This window comes from Ursus arctos, unplaced genomic scaffold, assembly GCF_023065955.2.
Source record: "Ursus arctos isolate Adak ecotype North America unplaced genomic scaffold, UrsArc2.0 scaffold_31, whole genome shotgun sequence".
In the NCBI taxonomy this organism is placed as follows: domain Eukaryota; kingdom Metazoa; phylum Chordata; class Mammalia; order Carnivora; family Ursidae; genus Ursus; species Ursus arctos.
The window spans coordinates 3,278,901-3,303,522 of record NW_026622997.1 but is presented as its reverse complement, the minus strand read 5'-3'; the positions used below and the strand labels follow the sequence as shown (position 1 = coordinate 3,303,522).

At 48.0% G+C, this 24,622-nt stretch overlaps 1 protein-coding gene across 1 annotated transcript in view; it reads left to right on the top strand.

Annotated features, from left to right (window-relative positions):
• The first annotated feature begins 6,875 nt into the window (after nt 1–6,875).
• SCGN (secretagogin, EF-hand calcium binding protein) overlaps nt 6,876–24,622 on the top strand; it is a 36,349-nt gene continuing 18,602 nt past the window's right edge. Inside the window, exons 1-6 of the mRNA XM_026511250.4 lie at nt 6,876–7,047; nt 7,678–7,748; nt 11,892–11,984; nt 14,829–14,918; nt 19,129–19,185; nt 19,608–19,685. Of these exons, the coding sequence (XP_026367035.2) occupies nt 6,966–7,047; nt 7,678–7,748; nt 11,892–11,984; nt 14,829–14,918; nt 19,129–19,185; nt 19,608–19,685 (471 nt within the window). The 5' untranslated portion in view covers nt 6,876–6,965. The remainder of the gene's footprint in view (nt 7,048–7,677; nt 7,749–11,891; nt 11,985–14,828; nt 14,919–19,128; nt 19,186–19,607; nt 19,686–24,622) is intronic.

The window sequence follows — 24,622 nt, the reverse complement described above, 5'->3', positions numbered from 1 at the left end:
CTTAACCGACTGAGCCACCCGGGCGCCCCATAAATAAAATCTTAAAAAAAAATAAAAGGGAATTTAAGGCTCAGAGAAGTTGAGTAACTTACTCAAGATCACACAGTTTGTGACCCAGGCAGTCCATCGCCACAAACACCATCCGACAAGGGGAAGAGCCCATCTCCCAATTCCTGGTCCAGAGCCCTGGGCAGCAGGGGAGGAAGCACTGAGAGTAATGGGAAAGTGCGTACATATGTAAGTCCCCGAGTTTGCCCCACTCCACTGATAGGAAAAGGGTACCCTGTCCCCTGCCAGGGGGAAAAACACTTTCCTGCTTGGCATTAACTGCACTTTTAAGCAAGTAGAAGCTGGGCTCCTCCAGCTTTCCCTCTGCAGAGAGGTCATACTGGGAGAGGGGGAGGGAGGAGGGCCCCATTCCCTAAACTGGGCCATTTCCTTCAATCAGGAGCCCCAGGGGCTTGGAGTCGCCAAACTGGCCTTAGCACTGATTGTAGCTTTAATCTTAATCCCATGCAGAAAAGGGGCATTGATTAGCTAACAACTCCCTCCCAAGGAAAAGTCCGGCACGTGCTGGTCCATTAACTGCATGCCTGCGGCCATCAGGGGAGCCAGCACGCTTCCCCACCCCCGCAGCTCAGCCTCGGTGTCCCCCTTGGTGCTTAAATCCAGAGAGCTGGGGTGGGGGTGGAGGGGTAGGGTGGTTGGATTGCCTAAGCCTAGATTGTTTAATAAAGTGCGTTTTATGGAGACCCAGAGAACGAGTGGCAAGCGTATACTGTCTCTTTAAAAAATAAGAATAAAGCACAGAGTAGGTAGTTTCTCCTGACTGTTCAGCCCCAGGCTCCGCAGTGAGCACCACGCCCCTGGAGCGTGGCCGCACCGGCTCCGGCCCTTTAGCTGGCACAGGGACTGCTGTTGGCTGGCTTGTGGGGCCGGGAAGGAGTGGCTTGGCTTTTCGGCCCCATCTGGAAGGTCTGCAGAGCAGAGCCAGGCATTCTCCGCCTGCTCTCCGTGCGGTCTCTGGGGCCCCAGGAGGAACTGGGGCGCTGGCTCTTCTTGCGAGCCAGGCGGCGATGGGATGAGGTGGGGGTACAGCCCTGAACATGGATGGTGTGAGGGAAGAGGGGTGGCAGGGATCAGGGTCCCGCGGAGAGCGTCTGGGCACGTGAACTGCTCCTGTCCTGCAAGTGGGAAACAGGGATGAGGAGGAAGCTGACATCGGGTGCCCCGGCTGTCCCCCCAACGCTGTCCGACCTCACCTGACTTGCTGAAACCCACAGATGCGTTTCCTCAGCTGGAAATTGGGGATAATGATTATTTACCTACCTCTTAATGTTACTGTGAAAATTCAAGAAGAATTTATACAAAGAAGTGAGCACAGTGACGGGCTCAAACGAAATGCTCACGCGGACTAAGTACCACTTGGATGAGGATGACTCCATCCCCACGATGGCCACAGAGTCTCTGAGGGCGCGACCCCGGGTGGCCTCAAGCCAGAGGCAAGTCAGACCCACGCCACAGCTGCCTCAGGGAAACTCATGGAACAGGTACAATTCCGTGGGGTTTAGTCCATTTACAGAGCTGTGCGCCCAACACCGCACTGAATTGTATTTTCATCGCCCCCAAGAGAAATGCTGCCATAGTGACGCAGCTTCACTTCCGAGGCTGGGCCTTAAGAGATCTGCAGCTGCGTACTGCTCTCTTCGGACGCTCCCCCTTGGCACCCAGCTTCCGTGAGAAGCCCAAGGGACCCATGTGGAGGAGAGCTCGAGGCATCCCTGCCCACCGCCCCCACAGAGTGCCTGGCCAACAGACACTACCGGCTGCCAGCCACGCACGCGAGGCCATTCTTTGGACCATTCAAGGTGATGCCACCAGGAGCAGCGACAAGCCTCCTTTGCCAAGCCCAAGGCCAACCTGCAGAATGTAAGCAAGAAAATGAGTGCTGTTCTCTACTCTGGGGAGTGGTTGGTTACCTAGCGGTAGACCTTCATGGAGAAGCCACAGCCCAGCTGAAAAGATGGGATATACGTCCACTGCCAAGTTTCGTTTGGGTGAGCTCGAGGCAGGTACCAGGCAGACCTTCACTGTAAGGCCGTGAAAACGGTGTCACCCTCAAAGGGAGCAGTAGATAGAACAGCGAGCATGACATATGCAATGCTGAGAACAGAAATAGCTGGAAACAAGCAGCCAGAGCTGAAAATGAGTTCTCAGTGATCCCAGGAGGACAAAGAAAGTTTCAATGATCACTGTTTCATAGCAGAAAGGTTCATCGTTTTAAATAATTCACTTGGATCTTATGCTTTATCATTTGAAAGTTCACTTGCATTAATGCCATTTATAGGCAAAAAAAAAAAAACAAACATTGACTATATATGCTATTCAATGGAAAGAATTCATGTTTTGGCAGAAAATGCATCAACAAGTAGTGCATGTACTCCATGGTACTTTTCTGGGGTACTCCTCCATGAGACCCTAGTTCCTGGGCCCCAAACTTCAAGTCATCCGTTTCAGTTGGGTCCTGCCCCCCACCCCCTGCCAGCCCTGATCCCATGCTGCCCTTCCAAGTCCTGCCCAGTGCCTGGCATTTGGTGGGCACACAACAAATACGTAGAGAATTGAGCCAAACTGACTTCTTGGATGAAAGTTGGTTCCCAAAGCTCTACAGGCTTTCAATAGGCAGTATTTTCCTTACGGACAAGCCAGGAGGCAGTCAGTCATGTTTAAGAGCTCCCTAAACCCGACCACTTTTAAGAAAAGGTTAACGCCACACCCTGTTGTACCGGATTTGTGTCTTTGGGGTAGGGAGATAGTCAGGACTAACTAGAAGGAGTAGGATTAAGGTTGCCAATTTTTTTTTTAACTTTGTCCACTTTTAAACAGCTGTACTGATGTCTCATCCAGATAACATGCGCCTTCCTCGATGGCACAGTTTGGTAACATTTATTAAACTTCTGTGGTTGTAAAGCATGCCAGCTTTTTCACACTTGTATCCTGTGAAGCTGCCCTCGTGACTGTTATTTCCTTTGCCCTTTGGAGCTGGTGTGCCATTAAACCAAACAATCTCTTTAAGTTCTCAGGTCCGCTATGTGGTCTATGACGCATCCCCACGTTCAAATGTTCAATAAATATTGGGAGATTATGCCAAAGACAGCATTGTTTATAATTCCAGCTAGAAATTTCATTCTGAGTTCGTGAAAAGATGCAGATATTCTAACTCAAGAGCTGAATGCGTGCATCAGGGTTAATTAGCAATGCTTCAAATTATAGACCACTGATGTTTCTTGTACAACTAACCATCAATTAGCTATGCTAATGAGAAAAGCAGGAAATGACTGCAGGAAAAAATGAAATCAGCAGGGATGACAAAGAAAAGCAACGCATTGCAGACCTAGTCTCAGCCACCAGTCAAAACGTACCAGAGTGATTTCGAAGTACAAATTCTAAGAAGTTTTTTCCTTTTCCACATTGTCCTTTAGAGAAGTTATGTCTGAAACTCAAAATGAGCAAAATATACAATAGACAAAGGACTAGTCAGTGGTTCTAATATAATTCCTAGGGGAGCTTAAAAAAAAATCAGTGTAGGGCGCGTGGGTGGCTCAGTCAGTTGAGCGCCTGCCTTTGGCTCAGGTCATGATCTCAGGGTCCTGGGATGGAGCCCCGCATCAGGCTCCCTGCTCAGCGGGGAGTCTGCTTCTCCCTCTCCTTTTGCCCCTCCCCCTGCTTGTGTGCTCTCTCTCTCTCAAACAAAATAAATAAAATCTTCAAAAAATATATATATATCAGTGCAGAGTCTTTGTTCCAGACAATTTAAATTAAAATCTTGGTGGAAGGGGCTACATTAATCCATAAATTGCATAATTTGTTTCAGGTTGGTTCTAGCCCCTTTGTATTTGCTTTCCTCGGAGTTTTCTGGTTGGACAGGGAGGGTCTCAGGTAAATCACCTCTGGCTCTTCACCCCCACTCCCCTCCCTCCACTTCCAGGTGGGAGAACCTTGGCAGTGAGACAGCCTTATAGGTGATGCCTGCTGATCCAGTATCTTAAAATACTTTCTCAATGGCTCTGTTCTTTGTCAAGGGTTGGGACGGTTCCCCCCACGGAAATCTCCTTTGAGAGAATGTGAAGCACCTGAACATTGTCTAGCTAGTGTCACCATAGAAGAAAATGAAAAGTTATCATCTGGAAGTTACAAGTCCCCATTGAGCTCCACGTGCCAGGCTCCTGGAAGTTGTTTCCAGTGAATTCCACATGTTCCCCAGTTCCAAGAAGCAGCTCTGCAGCTGTGCTTCTTTCCTCCTTCCCTTATATTTAAAAAGGTCTTTAAGGCTTTCAAAAAAAATCATGTAAAAGTTATAATTGTTTGTATTATATGCTTACTGTATAAAGTTCTAAAGCAAAATTACAAATAACAAAACTAAAACCACCCATGAGTCCCCTTCTTCCCCATTCCGGAGACAGATGTCACGTATGTCATCAGTGTACCTCCTTCCATTTCTTTCTTTGTACACAGACATGTGTTTTATTTTACAGAAATGAGTCATACTATATGCACACTTTTATAACTTGCTTTTTTGGTTACTTGCTCTTATATTCTGAGATGGTGTGTGTGTGTGTGTGTGTGTGTGTGTGTGTGTGTGTGATACAGAGAGAGAGAGAAATCAGGCTTCAAAATCAAGATTTCTGTGTATGCAGCAACGCCCATCATAGAGACTTACCATCAATTATTTAAACACCCCCCCCCACATTAGACCTTGATTATTACTTCTGACATTTGCCTTATTTTTCCTTTTTCCATTATTTGTCAGAAAACAAGATCAGTCACTACCTTGGTGAGTGCATGCAGATTACTCTTCCTAACTGACGTTTGACACTGTATCCATAATTACCCAGGGCCACAGAGAACTACGGACGCTGAGCCCCTCACCCTCTTGTCCTGCTATGTTCTCTGATATCTGAACCCAACACCTTCCCCAGAAGTGATGATTACTCAAAATCCCTGAAGCTTATTTCACCATTGTCTAAATGTCTATGTATGGAGATCTATTGTTTTAATGCTAACCTACATTGAATGCTTACTGTGCTGAGAAGTTCCTGTGTATTTTTTCATTTTACCTTTATGACAGCAATGCAGGAGCGAATGCTTACAACCATCCCCATTTTACAGGTGAAGAAAATGAGGTTTCTTCTGAGTAACTTGCCCAATATCACAGCTAGTAAGAGACAAAGCTGGACCTTAAGCCCAGAGCTGTTTGCTTCTAAATCATTGTTTTCATTATTATTAACCAAAGTCCATATTTGTTCAGATATTCTTAGTTTTTGCCTAATGTCTTATTTCTGTTCCAGGATCCTACCCAAGGTACAATATTGCAGTTAATTATAAAGTCTTCTTAGACTCCTCTTGGCTGTTACAGTTTCTTATTTTCCTTTTTTCTCCATATCATTTAAAAAAATCACACAGTCCCCTATTATCCTCTATAAGACCACAACAGTTATAATATTTTGTGCACTCCTTTGAGGGACTCTGATCCTCACAGCACATGTTATAATCCTCATTTTATGGATGAAAAAACAGAGTCTCGGACAGATGAAAACTAACGGTCCAGGTCACAAAGCTAGCAAGTGATGGAGCTGGGATCCTAACTCAGGACTGTCTGACCAGGAGTGTCATGTTCGTATTACTACTGTAGTTAATATATGTGCTTTTTTTTTTTTTTTTTAAGAGAGAGACGGAGAGAGTGTGTTGGGGGGAGGGCGGGAATCCCAAGCAGGTTCCACCCAGCATGGTTTCAGAGGTGGGGCTTGATCTCCTCACCCTGAGATCGTGACCTGAGCCAAAATCAAGAGTCAGACCCTTACCTGATTGAGCCACCCAGGAGCCCCTATATGTGCTTTTAAAAAATAAATCTGAATGTTAATATGAGAGTCAGTGTCAGAAAGAAGATCTATATCTTGTCCAACTCCCTTAATACCCAAGCTCCTTCTATAGATTCCTCAATGAAAGGTTCTAAGCCCATGGTCAGAAGCCATCAGTGCTCATCAGCTCCCTACTTCACAAAGCAACAAGTTAAGTTTTGAACAGTTCTGATCATTAGACAGAATTCTTTGTTCCTCCAAATGACTTTTGTCCATTGGTCTTGGTGAGGTTCTTACAAACCAAACACAATCATCTAAGTCTTCTACCTAAAAACTCCGCAGTTGGCCACCATGTCTCCCCTCGACTCTCTTCTCCCGGCAAAGCATGGCATGGGTTAGACTTCCCTCAACATTCTCCTACCCTGCGTTAAACCATAGTTCCTTGCAGAATCCCTATTTAGTTGAAGGTCCTTATGGTGCATTATAGCATGACAATAAGCATGCCCTAATACTTGGGGATCAATAATAGCTGTTGACGGTCTCCCTGCTTACCGGTAATCTCCTACCACTACCACTATCACTCCTCTCCACCTCACCCCCACCCTCCCAACACACTATTTCTAAGTCATCAGGTCCTATGGGTCCTAACAGATACCTCTTCCAACACCTTAATTGCAGGAGCTCTCTCTAGAGGGGCACAAGTTTGGGTGTTCAGTCAAAGGCAAGGGGGATTATTTTCTCTGAGTTTGGCAAACAAGTTAAAGGGCAAAGGCAGTTAGCCATGGAGGCCCCAGGACAGCACTTTTGTTCCCAGTCCCCCACAGCACAGAGGCAGACGAGGGCCCCCGTGGGGTGCGCGGGGCGGAGCGGGGCGGGACCAGAGTGCCTGCAGGGGGGCGGGCTCTGCGGTCGTGGCTTAGGGACTGTAGCGACGCCAAGGCGCTGCCACCCGCCGCCTCAACCAGCCGCCCTCACCCCCGCCCCTGCAGACAGGTGCTCAAAGCAAACCGCAGAGCAAAGAAGCAGGGGAGGGAGTCAGGAAGGAGACGCTATCGAAGCTCCCAGGTGTTGCTCGTCGGCAGGTGCCTAAGCCTCGTGATCAGCACCATGGACAGCGCCCGCGAACCAACTCAGGGGCTCTTGGACGCCGTGGGCTTCTGGCAGGTCTGGCAGCGCTTTGACCCAGATGGTAAGTGAACACGCCACGGGCACATTCAGGTGTAGACGTGGCCCCAGCCCAACCCCTCTGAAAGGACAGAGAGTTTCCCCTTCCCGTCTTTCCTCGTCCTTTCTCAAAGGGAAAGTTGTCTTCCAGCGTTGTTAACACAACTTTCAAAAAAGATGCCACCCCCACCCACCCCCCAAAAAATGACGTGAAAAGGGAGCCACTTAACATGTGCTTTATCTTTAGTAATAATGCAACAACCATAAAGAAAATAGCTAAACTGTGTTTTGACTCTGCAAAGTACGATTCAAGAATTACACCTGTTAAGTTTTTCCAAGCCTCCAAATCCTTCGGTTGTATTTTCTTCTAAAATTCATGTTTGTCTGCAGATTAAAATGTATGTATTTAATCGCTTTCCTTTCCCAAATATTCATATAAACCCGGCACGGGGCATTTACTCTTGAACGTGTGTTTGCTATTCAAATCCATGTCTCCAAGAGGTTAGACGCTGGCACTTAGTTATTAAAATAGTAGAGAACAGTATCCATGGGGATTTTACAGACTGTGAGATTCAAAACAATTTAGGTAAATAGTAAATGTCACATGTTCTTTTATGTAAGTGACTGTCACTTATGCATCTCTTGTTGCGTTTAGAAAAAGGTTACATAGAAGAGAAGGAGCTCGATGCTTTCTTTCACCACGTGTTGACAACACTGGGTACTGATGTAAGTACTTGTCACTAAGCATTAATTTATGTGCCTTTAGCAAAATACAAGAAGCATCCAAGTCTCATGTTGATGTGTACCTATTAATCCCATCTGGCCTCTTTTCTTCCTCGCCTGTGTGTACTTTTTCTCCATCTCCTAGCAACACGGAGGAATCGAGGCAGGTTTTATAAAAAGTACAACTGTAGCATTAGCCACGCTGGCCACTGACTTCCAGTGTAACATCTGTCATCCCCTCGAGAGACCCTAATATAGATTCAAACAATTCTGTTTTGAACGTCTCCCTGGTTTTGATTCTGCTAATGGATTTAGATATGGAGATAAGGCAGCTCACTTTGTTCAAAAAGGTGGAAGAGATGTTAAGAGCTCTGAGGTTCTAAATGTTTAGTGCATTTGATACCCTTTGATAGCAGACCACAAACAGATCGCTTAAAATCATTTTCCATGATTCATTTTATTACAAGAGGTTATAGATTTCTTTGGGAATGACAAACCAGAAAATAAGCAATATACCCAGAGCCCAGGTATAATAAATGTAAACCCACGCATTGTGTCCATATCCCTCCCTGATGGTAAATCTGGCCTTGAGAGATGGAGACTAATTGAAGATCCCTGTACCAAAGCAGAGGAAAAACCCATACAAAGACACCCCAGCCTAGGGAAGGGAGAGCCCAGTCAAGACTCTGTCAGGGGATGCACGGTAAGAGGAGTAGCTCTGGAGACAGCAGCATTTAAAACGAATTGTGGCGATCACTTGTCCTCAGATAGAGAACTGTTTACACAGAATAAAGCGCCTTGCACTTTCCTGTAGGAGCCCATAAAGGGAACGAGGCTCTCTGTGCCACCAAGGAGCGCTTAGAGAGGGTGTTTCCAGGGTGGGGGTGGGGCAGCCAGCTCACAACAGAAGAGACTGCCATCTGCCTCCAACAGTCACGCAGACCTCATCTCTCCCTGTCTCTGTCTCTGTGTACATAGATCTCTCTCTCTGCCTCTCCTATTCTTTTGATGTCTGTCTGTCTCATTTTTCTGCCCATTTCTGTCTCTCATTCTGATTCCTGGCCCCTATCTTCCATCATCTCTTGACATTCCCTCTGACCTTTTTGTCTCTCATCTCTCTGTCTTAAAGGTCTCTCCAAGTCTCACTGTCTCTTCTGTTTCCTTGTTTCTCCTTCTACCTACAGTCCGTCTCTCAAAGCTCTCTTGTCCCTCCTCTCCTTTTCTTTTCCTTTCTCTTTCTTACTTGTCTCATCTTTTGTATCAGTTTCTCTCCTCTTCTCTTTCCTTCCCTTCTCTTACTCGCTCCATCTCTGTCTCCCGGTCTCTCTCTGTCTTACTTACTGCTGTAAATGCTAGGGCTCACAGCATTCCAGAACCCATGAGTCAGACACCGCTTTGTCAAGCAGGACAGGAGTATCTGAAGAAAACAAATAGGTGAAGGCAGAACCATTCAAAGTCTTGGAATAAACTGGAGGATCCAAAAACCCAAACTCCCAGAGACTTAGAACTTCATACCTTTCCAGAAGCTCCTTGCTTTGGTGATTTATAGGAAAGAAGGAGAAAGGTTGCGGTCGATGTTGAAGCTGGGAGTGTCTTATTTTCAGTCGTGAGGTGGGGGTGGGGCTACTAAAATGCAAGGATCTGCTCTGAGCCAAGGACACCAGGAGCCGTCGTGTTCTGGGGCTTCGGCTAACGTTAGAGGCATTGTTGCCGTTAGTGACGGAGCAGAGGGGTGCCCGTCTTGCTGCTGGGCAGTCCATCTCTTACCTCCCTCAGAGCCAGCCTGGGGACTTGCCCTCTCACACAGGGGCAGGCGTGGTCCTTGCAGGAGAGGAGACAAGTGACTCACCAGTGTCCTGTGCCCCATGTGTCTCATCCCCGAGGAATTTCAGTGCGTTTGGGATCTGCCTAGGATCTTGCATTTTTAAATCACCCTGCCAGCTGGTATCTCTCTCACCGTCTGTCCCCCCAGGAACAGTGACTGCCCGTCAGAGGTGGGGGTGGGGGGACTCCTGATAGAATCACGCTGGTCTCGCTGGGCTCTGGCCGCAGCCCCACCCACCTCTTCTCAGCGTGGCTGGGGAGAGAGCTTTCGAGGCCAGATCAGTTGTATAAGCCGTTGTCCAAAAATGTCCCCATCTGCCATTATTCTCTTTCAAAATGCTGAGACCTTACCCTGGGGAACGTAGTCATAGGAGCCTGGCTGGGCCCTCCATGCTCCCTGGACAACCATGATTAAGGAAACTATTCCTGGTTCTGGGTTTTTTCCCTGCTGAGGAAGTAGTAAGCCCTAAGCATACCCTTAATCAGAGTGCGGGACTTTGCAAGTGGACGTCCATCAAGCTGAGTGACGGTCCCCATGTGTGACACCTGCTTCTATCAGGGATGATGCCCCAGCGAGCAGAGAAGCAGCCGCAGGGAGGCCTCCATGATTGGGCCTGGGGTTTAGAAGTGGCCAGCAGTTCTTCGAGGCCTGACTAGCTCTGCTTTCTCCCTGATTAGCAGGTCACAGAGGCCTCGGAGGAAGGAAATTTAAGGTTGCCAACAGCGAGGTGCCTGCTGGTCAGCCTTGGAGAGCAACCAATCTGTGTGTGATTCCCTGCTTCTCGGGGCCTCTGCAGGGACAGACTTAATGGAACCATCGGCTGGTTTTGCTGCTGTTTCTGTTACTCACCCCTTCCCTCAGCCCCTCCGCCTTTTCTTTTCAAATGCTGAGAACTGGCCTCTGAACTGGTCTGGAGAGAGCAAGTGCAGAGCAGAGCGTCACTTTCTGGGGCTGGGCCCCCGTCCTTCCTGTCAGACTCTAGCGTAGCCTGGGCCTCCTTCAGTGCTTCGGAACAGACGACGGGGCCGAGACTCTCACAGAAGGGGGCGGGGTGGTGCGCATGGGAAATACAGCAGACGCAGCCCCCAGCTCTGGTGCTTTAGGTCCAAGGGACAGTCATGGGCTTTGGGAATAGAGGACAAAAGTCAAGGTTCTGTGGCTTCAGACTGGACGAGGAGCACAGACTCTGGCCTCAGCTTCTCTGCTTAACATTTATTCATTTTGAAACTCTATTTCCCCCCACGTGGCCTGTGTTCGCTAACGTCCTTGGGGAAGGCCCAGCCCACCACAGAGAACCATGTATTCACTCCACAGACACTGCGCTTCTGAGATACAGAAATGACTGCTATCCTGCAGATGTCTTAATCCGGAAGCCGACCTGAAAGGCGCAGTGAGGACCCACCTGTGGAGTGATCTCCATCACATTTTTTTCTGTACAGTGCACGTACGCAAGCCAAACACCCAACCGCAACCACACACGGCCCAAGGTGCCAAGACTAGAGACGCTGATCTCTCTATATGTAGTGGAGGGTCTCAGGAGGAAGCCTGGTTGGCAGGGACAGTGTGGGATCGGAGCAGGGCTAGTATGAGGGAGACTGAAAGCAGCACGGCTGATGGGGTCCGCAGTGCCGGGAGCTGGGGAGGCTTCTTGCCTCTCCGCTTCATCCGAACTCCTCCTCCCCTGTTGATTACATATGTCCTAGTTCTTTGTACCCGTCCTGCGGTCCACTGACGACGAACAAGCTAGTATGTAGAAAAGGTTGTACCTGTAAGCGAGACGCGGCGTCTTTGGTAATTCTGCAACTACTTTATTACTTTTTTCCCCTTCTAATTATTTTTTCCTCAGCGGGCCCAAGGAAAAGATTAAGGGAACGAGCGATGGCAAATTGACAGTCTAGACGAGCAGGGCGTTTCACTTAGAACAAAATCTCTGAGTTCTTAGGAAGAGAACTTGGGAGTCCTGCAAATGAGCTTAACGCAGGTGTTGTCTGTAGACAAGCTGACGGGATTGGGTTACATTAGTCCGAGGCCCCTGAAAACCTAGTCTCTCAGCTTCTCTTCTTTCATTCATGTTTTAGGAGCTCACTAGCCAGTAGGTCTCACCTGGTCGGGATTCTGATCAGTGATTCTTTCTTTGCTCAAGAAATCTCTACCGCGGTTCTCCCTTGTTCAACATGGTAGGCTCACTTTAAATGGCTAAGTAACCTGCTTTCTGGCTTAGACTAACGTAGTGACCAGGCTCTCTGCTCTGAATATTTGATAACCCGACGACAGTTTTGGAATCCGGTGGTTTTAATGTGGTTCTGTCTGGCCTATTGTAGGAGGCGGGCGTGGAAGAAAACGTGCTGAGAATGAAAGAGCAACTCATGGCTCCCCAGGATGTCTCTAGAGATGGGCGTGTGCAAATGAAAGAGGTACTTTCCTCACTGTCCCTTCCTTGACCGAGTCTCTTGGGTCTGTCATTTCCCCCAGAAGATAGTGCAAATCTCACATAGGATTGGGATGTGAGAACCGTCTGCCAGGCCGCTGCCTACCCAGCATTTTGAAGCAATCACCGCTCCTATTCCGTCTGCTTAGCAACCTGTATCATTTTCTTTAGGTCAAGCAATATTTATAGTTATTTTATAACTGGGGAATTGATATGCTAGAGGCCTTGCAGTTACTCTAATAGGTGTCTCTTTGCTGTGTGGTGTTCAAATCCAACCCGGGTATAAAGAAAAACTGACAAGAAATTAGTTAAAACTCCCGCATCAGCTCCCAGCGGAGGTTGGGGAGACCTACCTCCGGAGATCATTCAGAACAAGACGGACAGCAGCCGTCTCACTTCAGCTCAGCCCACACAATACCTTTTTCTTCCGAAAGTTATGATAACAGGGCAAGATAATGCCTCCTTATAAAAAGTAGATGTGTTTGCCAGAAAGCAGTCTTCTCAGAACCCAGATGTATGAGCGTTTCCAAAATTTTCACTCCAGGCAAACATTACGTAAGTCACCAACAACTGTGGTATAATTGATGCAAAGTGATCCGCGTATCTGTTCAAGGAAAACTAAGCACAAGCCTCAAGCTAGAGATACCGAAGGACTCCCGCCACGTGTTCGCCGCTGCGTTCTCCAGCCCATAGAGCAGAGCGGAACATTCGGCGGCGCCCAGGAAATATACGTGGGCTTAAGAAAGAATAAATGAAATACGGGAAATGCCTGAAAACGCTGTTATCTCACTAACAACAGGCAGACCTTCTTGAAGCACTTGGAAACCCGGCAATCGCTTGGACAGCCATGCCAACCGTCCTCTCACGGAGTCGAGTCCCGCAAATGTGCGTAATGGAGGTGTTGTTTGTAACAAGCCGATGGGATTGGGTTACATCAGTCCCAGGTCCCTTAAAACCTCTGGAGTCTGTGAGCGTAAGGAGAAGCGGGGTCTCCCCCACCCGCCCCCGCTCTACCACTGACTAGCTCACTCCAATCACAGGTCGTTGAGACATGAAGGTCAGCCCACCTGGACAATTTTCAGATATTCTAGCACAATTAAGAGGGGCAGATGTTGCAACTGAGAGCCCAAGCCAGGCCGGGGGGTTATCTGTGCACTTGATTTGTCCGGGGATCCTCTGTGCCACTGCAGTCAAAGCTGAAGACAGACTGGGTTCTAACGGCTGAGGACCAGTGAATCACGTTTTAACTGGGCTTCTTGGCTTGTGCTGCCCCGTGTGAAAACGCACTTAGTTCTGAAGAGCAGATGACCGTGGAGCCCAGATGGGTGGGACGGGGGCAGGGGAAGTGCCAAGTCCACGCGGGGAATGTGAGACCTCGGCCACGTTGCTTCTCTCGGAGTCTCTGGTTCGTGGTCTTCACCAGCATGGTGTTGGCACTCATTGAAGCTTTAATTTGTACTGGGGGTTTTGCTCAACAGCTTATAAGTGCTGCCACATTTTACTTTGAGCCTTCACATAAGCACCAGGTTATAAATACTATTATCCCCATTTTACAAGTGAGGAAATTGAGGCACAGAGAGATCTATTAGACCGTGCCAGATCACATAACAGGTGAGCAACGGAGAAGGGACCTGGACCCACTGTAAAGCCCGTCTCGGACACACACCGCGCTGTCCTGCTCCCATGAGTAGAACGGGGTTTTTATACTTACCAGTAGGACTGGCATGAGAATTTAATGAGAGCATAAATGAAAAGCAGTGGCCAGTGCCTCCCTCATCGTAGCTACTCGATATATGGTCTTCAAAATACGACTGCGCTGGTTCACACACTAGGTCCGTGAGCGGACCCACAGCCAGCTAGAGAAGTGAACAGGCGTGCGGCTCCTGACGCCTACGTGCCACCAACAGCCCCTGTCTGCACTCACCGCGGAGACAGAGGGAACGGCCATTGTTTACGGGGGACAACGCAAGCCGGTCCCACCGCAGAACCGCAGATGGGATGAGCCCAGCCAAACACCCATGCGCTGCACTGAGAGTCACAATCACACGGGGGAAGAAAACGTCGCCGTCACTCATGGGAGAAAGGACATGAATCGGTAGAATGGAGCTCAAAGAGAAGGAGGGACGACTGAAAGGTTGACGCCTGGACCAGCTGTGGCAGCATCCCAGAGACACTGATAACGTAAGAGAGGGAAAAGAGCCGACACTCAGGACACCGACGGCAGTCACTCCTGTCTGTGCCCGTGGCGTGAAGAGACCGTGCGCACATCTCACCAGCACGGCGTGCAGCTGGAAAGCATGGCCCTGGTCCGGGTGCCCCCACTTACTGGCCACATAACTAAGGCAAGGTCCAGTTTCCTTAAGGAGTAAGAAATAACGGTGGTGTGTGGCGTAGTCTCTGGGTTGTGGTTAGGATGAAGCGAGTAAGCATCCGGAAGAATGTAGAACAGTTCGTGGCACGTGTAAGAATTATTCCCTATTTGAATTTTCTATTATATGATAGAGTTAAATTATTTTAATACGGGAGAGTCTTCAAATAGTGCCTGGAACATATTAAGCACTGACAAATTTATTATTAAAATGAGGATTATGATTTTGGATTGCAAACTCGTGCAAGGCAGAGACCCGCCGTGTTTCATGCCTAGTGGCGGTGCAGTGCTGTTTGAGAGCGTCAAGGAATCAAAAATGGCGGCCAAGGGCCCAGAACTGTCATCTGAGCTCTTGGTTCTGAGGAATCCAAGCCCTCCTGTCCTATACTATGTCCCACCATGGCTTTTACCTGGGGAGCCCTGGCCAGCGTGACTGACTGCTATTTCTCTCTGTTTCTTTAGCTTGCCGACATGTTCTTGTCTGAAGATGAAAACTTCCTTCTGCTCTTTCGTCAGGAAAGCCCCTTGGACAGCAGCGTGGAGTTTATGCAGGTAAGTGTTTGGTTGTCTCTACGGAGCATGAGGACTGAGAAGAGGCCAGGATCCTGGCCACAGACTGTGGCGGCCACCACTCCAGTCCAGTCCCCAAGCCCACAGAGGGTAAGACCAAGCAAAGAAGCCCTTGGTGATGAGCCAGAACTTGGGCCCTAAGTCCCGGTGTGTTCTGTGTGCGGCCCTAGGCTGCTCCCGAGTTGACAAAGTCCTTCAGTCCGGACTAGAGTAGGCCCAGACAATAGGCAGACAGGCCCACATGCAGGAATATGCCGGGGGTCAGCTGGGGACTCTGGAAGCCACAGAGCAGGCACCCCATCCGAAGCAGAGAACGCAGGGGAGCTCCCGCACACTCCTGTCTTCTAACCATGCTGTCTGGACATCTAAACTCTATGCGAACTGCTTGTTTTTACACATTGGCAACTAATTCTAGCTTTGAAGGTGAAATGCCATGAAAATGTTAACTCACTCACATGCCCATCCAGCCAGCAGGCCTTCTGTTGCAATCGCTGTGCTTGAGGGAAAGCGGAAGGCAGTCAGTGGCTCCTCTTACAGCCTCTAGGTGTTACTGTCTGTTGGAGAAAGAAGACCGGAAAGTTAGAGCAGATTCGAGACAGCTACTGCATCCGCGGGTTCGCTCCTGAAACTGTTACCAAGTCCCCATTTAGGAGATAATAGCTTAGTGCCCTTTTGCACAACTGTATTTACTTCCGGCCAAGTGAAAGCCATAAAACTGAGCAAGCATGTGCATAGACTGTTCACGGAAGAGATCTGAATAGACAATAAATGTATGCTGGTAGCCACGAAATGCGAATTTAAAACAACCAATTTTTGCCAATCAAAGCGGTGAAGATTTTAAGAGGATCAGCAAAATATGTGGTGCCAGCAAGGAAGCACCGCGATGGACGCTCGTGGTCTGTTGGTAGGCATGCGCACTGCAACAGTTTTATGGAGAACAATTTCACAAAAATGTAATCAGGATCCTTTAAAATGTCATTATCCCAAGTTAAAAATACATTTACCCTCTGACTTAATAAGTCTACTGCTCCAGGCATCTCTCTTCAGGGTATAATCAGAAATGTTTGTATTCAGAGGAAACGCGTTATGATGTTAAGAAGCAAAATTATGCGTGCATTAGGATCTTAACATTATCTAAAAAATGGTTCACCTGAACACCTACATAAATTAGACCACAGGTAAATACACATAAGATAAACACTGATTGCTTTTAAGTGGTAAGATTTCAGATGATTTTCATATTCTTTGTACTTCTATATTTTCCAATTGCACACAGAATCATAATTATTTACAAATTATTTTAAGTGCCATTTTCAAAATAATTTTAATGGTGCTTAAAAATGCTCTGAGAAAATTTTAAATGAAAGTAATAAAGAGATTGCCCAAGTGTATAGACAATATGACCTCCAAGTTAGTCTTGTCATGTGTGTAATAGAAATACAAAGGAAAGGAAACACAGAGACATCCCTGGGGTAGGTGTATCTGCAGAGTGTAGTTTTCTCCTTTTTGTAGTTCATTAATTTTGTACAGTGAGTATGATTTACTCTTATAATCAGAAAAATAGTATTAAAATGTTAGGCCTTAAGAAACAACAATTGTTGGAGAGGATGTGGAGAAAGGGGATCCCTCCTACATTGTTGGTGGGAATGCAAGTTGGTACAGCCACTCTGGAAAACAGTGTGGAGGTCCCTTAAAAAGTTAAAAATTGAGCTACCCTATGATCCAGCCATTGCACTACTGGGTGTTTACCCCAAAGATACAGACGTAGTGAAGAGAAGGGCCATATGCACCCCAATGTTCATAGCAGCAATGTCCACAATAGCTAAATCGTGGAAGGAACCGAGATGCCCTTCAACAGATGACTGGATTAAGAAGTTGTGGTCCATATATACAATGGAATATTACTCAGCTATCAGAACGAGTTCTCAACATTTGCTACAACATGGACGGCACTGGAGGAGATAATGCTAAGTGAAATAAGTCAAGCAGAGAAAGACAACTATCATATGATTTCTCTCATCTATGGAACATAAGAACTAGGAAGATCGGTAGGGGAAGAAAGGAATAAAGAAAGGGGGGGTAATCAGAAGGGGGAATGAAGCATGAGAGACTATGGACTCTGAGAAACAAACTGAGGACCTCAGAGGGGAGGGGGGTGGGGGAATGGGATAGACCGGTGATGGGTAGTAAGGAGGGCACGTATTGCATGGTGCACTGGGTGTTATACGCAACTAATGAATCATCGAGCCTTACATCGGAAACCGGGGATGTACTGTATGGTGACTAACATAATATAATAAAAATCATTAAAAAAAAAAAAAGAAGATACAAGAGAAAATAAATAAATAAACATAAAGAGAAATAAAAATTAATAAATAAATAAATAAAATAAAATGTTAGGCCTTGCATAGCACTGAATAATCTTGAGGACTGGGAAAACAGCACTATGGAGCTTTCCTACCTTTTTGTGTTTCTTTTCACTTATTCCACTTACCCCCTCCCTTTGAGTTGGCCAATTGCTTCTATAACAAGGAGCTTTCCCTTTCCCTACCCAATTAAAAAATATATGTATGGCTCAGACTCTTGATTTCTTAAGTTAAATTTGTTATAACCTATTACTATCCTCTATATATTTTAAAAAATTCTGTTAATGCCTTTATACTCCCTCTAAGCCACAGGACCTTAAAACACTTTAATCCTGACGTCCAGCTCCCAACTCACATGCCATGATTGTCCAGGTTAGGTCTAAATTCTGTCGGTAAAAACTTTGTTGCCTGGAAAGCTCCTTATTTTGCTTTAATCCTTAAAGATAGGTGTGCACATTATTCACATAAAAACTTTGGGCCTCCAATGACTGGCTCAGTTGTAGTAAAATTATAAGATAAGGTAGATGGAAAATTTTTGGAGAATAGCATGAGGAAAAAAAGCATGGAAAATGGTTTTATTTATTATCTGAAATTCTCATTCTTAGTTTTGGTATATTCACACCGTAAAAGTTCAAATATAATTTATATTTAACTAGTTGACTTTGTAAGTCTGGCTGAATTCAGGGACTACAAGGCGTGAGGTTTCTCAGTCTTCTCACTGCCCATCAGTACCCCCACAATCCCTGCAAGGTGCTCAGGCAGGGCTGGCTGACCAGGGTCTAGAATTAAGGTCCTGCAGTGGGTGACTCAGCTAACCCGTTCTATGTCTACAGAAAATCTGCCAGTTAAAAACAACAACAACAACTTAGGGGCGCCTGGATGGCTCAGTCTGTTAAGTGTCTGCCTTTGGTTCAGGTCATGATCCCAGGGTCTTATGATCAAGTTCCCGCACTGGGCTCCCTGCTTGGGAGAAGCGTGGAGCCTGCTTCTCCCTCTCCCTCTGCCTGACGCTTCCCTGGCTTGGGCTCTTGCTCTCTCGTCAAATAAATTAATTAATTAAAAAAAAAAAAACAACTTAGTGCTACTTTTTCTTTTTTCTTTTCTTTTCTTTTCTTTTCTTTTAAAGTAGGCTCTACACCCAGCATGAAACCCCAAGCAGGGTTTGAACTCACAATCCCGAGATCAAAACCTGAGCTGAGACCAAGAGTCGGATGCTTCACCGACTGAGCCACCCAGACACCCCAACTTTTTGATTTTGTACAGGAGTTTGAGGAGCAGCCAACCCGTGAGGCTTATACAGGGAATAATCCGAGGCGGCCCAACGCACAGCACTTACTCGAGAAAGCAGTTCAGTGTCTCTGTTAAGTGTCAGTGGTTCTCTCTTCCAGTTTTGCAGTCGTGTCTTCCGCCGGATAAATGCTGCCCTTAACTAGAACTTTCCTTAAACCCAGGAAAGGCTTGTCTTGTCACTGGGAACTCCCCAAGATGTTTTCTCCCCTTTCTCCCCCACAGCCAAGGCCACACAGGGAGGATTCCTTAGGCCCTTCCGGAAGCCCCGTTTATTTTGGAGGGGTTCACCCTTTCACTGAGGGTTTCAGTTTGATGCAGGTGCCTCAGTTTGACGCCCCCCACGTGTGCACAGGCCCCAGGATTTGCCCTCTGTCCACCCCGTGCGCAATTTCCTGATCAATCTGCAGGCTACAATCCCCGCGTCGGCAGACATACCGGGATGGCCTCCAGGGTCCGTCCTCCACGAGCTCCCTGGGCGTGTGCTTGTCCCGCGGCCGACGGATTGACAGACGATGCCTGGCTTCCATGTGTTTCAGATCTGGCGCAAATACGATGCTGACAGCAGCGGCTTTATATCAGCTGCCGAGCTGCGTGTGAGTGTTGCTGGGGACTCCCGCTGCGGGGAGGGGGCCGGGTCACCCCTGGGAATTTGAGGTACCTGGATCACGAATTTCATTTCTGTGGGCCCACGAAACTTGGATTTGAATGTGTTACTTAAAAAAAAAAGTATTTGTGTTTAAAAGGTTTAGAAAGTACAGGTAATCTTGCTCTCTCTCTAGGAAAGACACATAATTGAGAATTTTTGACACTTTTTCCACGCCTGGAGCTATTCTCTGGGTTCTCTGAGCTCCCTTTAAACAGACAGCTCTCCCCATTCTTGTATTTATTGCTTGCTAAAAGCATTTTATTTCCTTCTTAAAAAAAGATAAACCACAATCCTTGAAGTAAGGCCCCCTGAGATCTTCACGGCTTATCTGCTCTCCATATAAGACTGGCTCTTCTCTTGATGTCACAGGACTTCCTCCGAGACCTCTTCCTCCACCACAAAAAGGCCATTTCTGAGGCTAAGCTGGAAGAATATACTGGCACCATGGTAAGTAACTGAGCGATGGGGTCTCCATGGGGGCGGCTACCCCTGCGCCCTCGGGGCCCAGAAACGGAGGCGCAGCGTCAGGGCCCCAGCGAGCCTCTGCAGAGCAGAGCAAGCGAGGGCAAGAGAAAACCTCAACCCTCCAAACATCGGCTGAAATGGAGCCGCGTTCGCCCTGCTCTGAGGATGGGACTGCACGCATTTGAGACAGAAAGCGGTTTACCCGTCTTTGGGGAGACAAGAGGAGTCCAGTCACCATCAGGTTACTAGGCACCAGGCCAATGAGCGCAATCCTACCGGAGGTCACATAGCAACGGGTAAACACGGACAGTCAGAAACCCGGGCAACCAGGACCAAACCCGCGGGAGCCGCTTCTTTGCCACACTGGACGATTCTATCATTTATCGTGTTGACTTAGAGCGGCTCAGAGTCAGACGGGAGATGTGTGTGTCCCCCCTGCCCCACGTCTTAGCTATGACCTGGGGAGATCGTCAAGCCTCTCAATTTTACTCATCAGTAAAATGGGGGTTTAATGGGACCTAATTACCACAAAGGCAAAGGGAGCCGATGCAGAGGAAGCTCTGGGCAGGTGTCTGGGACAGGAGACGTGTGACTTTTATTGTGGCGCTTGTTACGGTCCCTGTGGTCATTATTTTGCTTGCCCCTCACGGCATCCACGTCCTGAATGACCCTGAGATTATTTCGGTGTCAAAGCTCCCTGGGAAATGGTGGCATGGGACGGGCTGTCTCTGGCAGCCCCACCCACACCTGCTTCAGCCCATAACACGATGCGTCCCCCCTGGTACCCATCGACAGCCTGGCTCCCCTGCCTTTCACCTCCTCCGAGCCCCTTCCCATCCCCAGATGTGTGCTCCATTCCGATCGAACTCTGTCGGTGGTTTCTCAGTTAATAAGCAAGGAAATCGCTGGCGAAGGCTTAATTACTCGTAGGATTGTTACCTCTATTACATGAGGAGTTCTGGCCTAGAGTGACGTTACTGAACTTCCTGGTGCACAGTCAGGAGCACGCACCACCGGGAAGAAGTGGTGAGTGCCCAGAAAATGTGTGCCACTCGCTTGATCTACTGAGGCCTTCGCGTGGTGTTTCCAAATATGGCGTTACTTCTGGTGACTTCTCCGCAGGGCTGGCATTGTTTGTGCTGTTTCATGCTATATTACCTGAGGCTGGAGGCTTAGAAAGGGTAGGTGACACAGTCACCACCACGTTGAATTCTTTTTTTCCCTACCATTTTATTTATTTATTTGAGAGAGAGAGAGAGAGAGAAGAGAGCATACAAGTGGGGGGGAGGGACAAAGGGAGGGGGAGAAGCAGACTCCCCGCTGAGCAGGGAGCCCGCCATGGGGCTCGATATGGGTCTTGACCCCAGGATCACGACCTGAGCCACCCAGGCACCCTGCCAAGCTGAATTCTTAAATGCACTCCAAAGATCAAGTAACTGGAAGAAGTTAAGTTACTGGGCCAAAGGCCCCAGTTAAACTGGAAGCGGAGGCCCCTTGGTTTTCAGCCCTGGGCCCTTCCGGCCGCTCACTCTGCACTCTGATTGCGAAAATGCTGCCGCCAGTCACGGGCACCTGCCCTGGGAAGGAGGCGGGTGCTCTTGACCATGAGGACTTGTAAATGTCCCAGACAGAAGCGAAGCCCGTTCCAAGGACAGAATCAAACCCCAGGCCAGGATCTCCATGAGGAAAATAATTTGGCTTCTTGCTCTGTTGATGTGTTTTGAGAACAGGCAGCACGGTGCTTGAGATCGGGAGTAAACATGTACTCGGCACTGGAGGGTGGGAAGTCCCCCTGAAGCAGGAAGCAGCTTCCCAGTACGGGGACATTGCTGGGTTTCTTCCCACCCGATTTCCAGTGACACGCACCAGCAGCATAAGGACTCTGAAAGGGGCGATGTCACTGTAACTGCCTGGGACAGAGAAAGACAAGATGATCACGTTTCCAGCTGAGCGCTTTTCCAACTTTGGGTTCACACCGTTCAGCACCGGCTGTTCTTACCTCGATTTTATTCACTTAAAAAACCTGCACTGCACAATGAAATACTCTCACTTAGAATCTCCAGCACCCTTCTGGTGTTTCTTTGATTACCTTTGATTCTGAGGGGCTTCCCTCAGGCTCCAACTATAATCCTAACCCGCCTCTTTCTCACCTTTTTTTTTTTTAAGATTTACTTATTTGTTCATTTGACAGAGAGTTAAAGAGTTATTTATTTATTTATTTATTTACTTGACAAAGAGAGAGAGAGGGAACACAAGCAGGGGAAGCAGCAGAGGGAGAGGGAGAGGCAGTCTTCCCGCTGAGCAGGGAGCCCGATGCGGGGCTGGATCCCAGGACCCCGGGATCATGACCTGAACTGAAGGCAGATGCTTCACTGACTGAGCCACCCAGGCGCCCCTCTTCCTCACTTCTTTACATGGTTCAGCTATTTTTTCCCTCCTTTTCTTCTCCTGGTTCTTGCTTATCCTTCAAGATTTGATTAGACATCATCTTGCCCTAGAAAACCTTCCAGAACCTTCTTCTTTAGTGGACGCAGGTGCCGCTTCTCTGTGCGCCCAGATTACCTTGTGCATATCGCTGACTTCCCAACACGGTCGTCCGTTCAACCCATCCCACAACTACCCACTAACTGTCTGCTCTGCCCCAGGCACCCCTCTCGTCGCGGGGGATCCAGCAGTGAGCAAAACAAAGGGGAGACTGACAATAACCAGAAACATAATAAATAATAAATGAGATTGCATGACAGAGGGTAACGAGCATTACAGAAAAAAATGAAAACGTGGAACAGGGCGAAGGCTGGCCATGCCGGCAAGGCAGCGAGGCTGAGGGCCTGGGAGGCAAGGCTCAGGAAGGACCGCGGGTGCAGCAGGCACAGAGCTCCTGGGGCAGTGGTGTGCCTGGGACCTTCGACCGGGGCAGAGTAAGCGAGGGTGAGACTCAACAGAGGCCAGACCACGTAGGGCTTCTTAGGGTTCAGGAGGATTCCTGACGAGTCAGCTGGGGTCAAGCACGGCGCTGACATAACTTGTTCCTGGATCTTGCTCTTTCCCAGCTGGTGACTCTTCCCAACCTAGGGCGGCCGCATGTCTCTGCGATTGCAGCCCTCCCACGGGGCCAGACACACAGTAGGCTACTTAATACAGATTGTCAGAATTGAATTTAGCTAATAGCCAGCTAAAATAAGAAACCATGACGACGAAAGCAAAGTTTGCCCTTGGGACCCTCCCGCCTCCCTTGCCAGTGCTCCTTGAGCCCCTCCACCCCCATTATGGCTCTCGCTTCCCCTTGGGGTGCCTCATAGATCACAGATAGCACAGATTCAACCTTCCTCAAGCTGTGTGTGTTCTGAAATTCTCCTTTTTTCCCCCTCTTTTTAAACCAAACCCTCCAGGGCAGATCCAGGGGTGCTTGGAAGCGCGAGCTTGACCCTTTACGCTTCTCACTGGGGTCTTTCCTCCCAGAGACAGTCATCCAGACTGGGTCCCCACCAGGTAGGGTATGACCCAGACAGGGTAGCTGGAGCCCCACGCTGATGACCACAGGGAGGAAGGGCAGGAAACCAGGCAGCAGAGTTGGGGGGAGAGCCGGAGGGGGAAGGGTGCAGACAGGGCAGAGCAGAGGGAACATAACAGACGATCCCAGCAGGACAGGCCTGCGACAGGTCTCCGTGTATTCACAAGCCACCTACTATGTTCCTTAAGTGGAGTCAGACATGCTTTTTCCGGGCTGAGGAGTAGATTCTCAAAGTGGCCCAGCATATCTTCCCTCCCCAAAACCCTCTCTTCATGCTTTTGTCTTCCGGCTTAGAATACAAGCTAGTAAACTAGTTCAAACTAGTTCACTCAAAGATGTGAGTTCATTCATTCAACAAATATTTAGGGAGAACTTACCAAGGCAGATATGGTCCCTGACCACACAGAGTCTTTCAACTAAGGAAAATTTGGCAAAGGAGGGAAAAAGCGAAAATTCATTCTGGTCACTCCCGTTCATCCCCGCTGGACCGGCCATTGCCACAGACCAACCCCCGACAAGTCAAGTTCAATTTTGCCTTCTGTCCCTAAACACAGCAATCTCATCTTGAGATCCCATTTTCCTGACTTTTCAAAAATAAAGCAGATTATAAGGAAGCCACCGTTCTACAGCTCTAGCAAAGGCAGGACAAGAGAAGCTAGGCAGATGGACAGGGTTCAAGTTGTGTTGTTTTACGACACCCCCCTCCCCCCATATGTGCCGTGTTTTCACTGCAACATGACCGGCCATCATTCCAGTCCTGAGTATGCGACTGGTCATAATTGTGCAAAGCGCTTTTCAAACATTTCATTTGATTTGCTCAACAACCTCATAAAAATAATTTACTTTTTAGCCCTCATTCTTTCTATACATGAGAAAAATGGAGAATTACAGACTTTTAACAGGTCAAATACAGGAAGGATGGAGTGGAAATGCATACCCAAATCTATCTCCAAAGCCTGCATTTTCCAGCACCATACCCATGTCCGACAGTTTAAATACTAAGTCATTAAAAAGGACACTTTCAAAAGAGGAAGAGTAAACTCTGTTGAGAGATCAAGAAGAGATGACAATTCCTTTGACGAAGGTGAAGAGCAAGGCGAGGATAAGGCCGAGTTGGGGGATTAGGATTCTCTTCGTGTTTTTAAAGGTAAAATAATCCAGGAGCTCAAACTCTCAAGCCACACCAGAATTCGTTACTAGGAAAATGGATTTTTCTCCTGGTGAATCATCCTAAGCACTGACATCTTACTCAACACAAAATAGGAAATGAATGGAAGACAACGGGGAAGGAGAAAGGGTTCTACAAAACCACTCCGGGGAAGAGGAAGCGCTGTTGAGCTGGGGGGGGGAGAAGAGATAACTGTGCCTGCAGAGAGCCCCCAAGGGTCATCCCATTCAAACAGCCCAT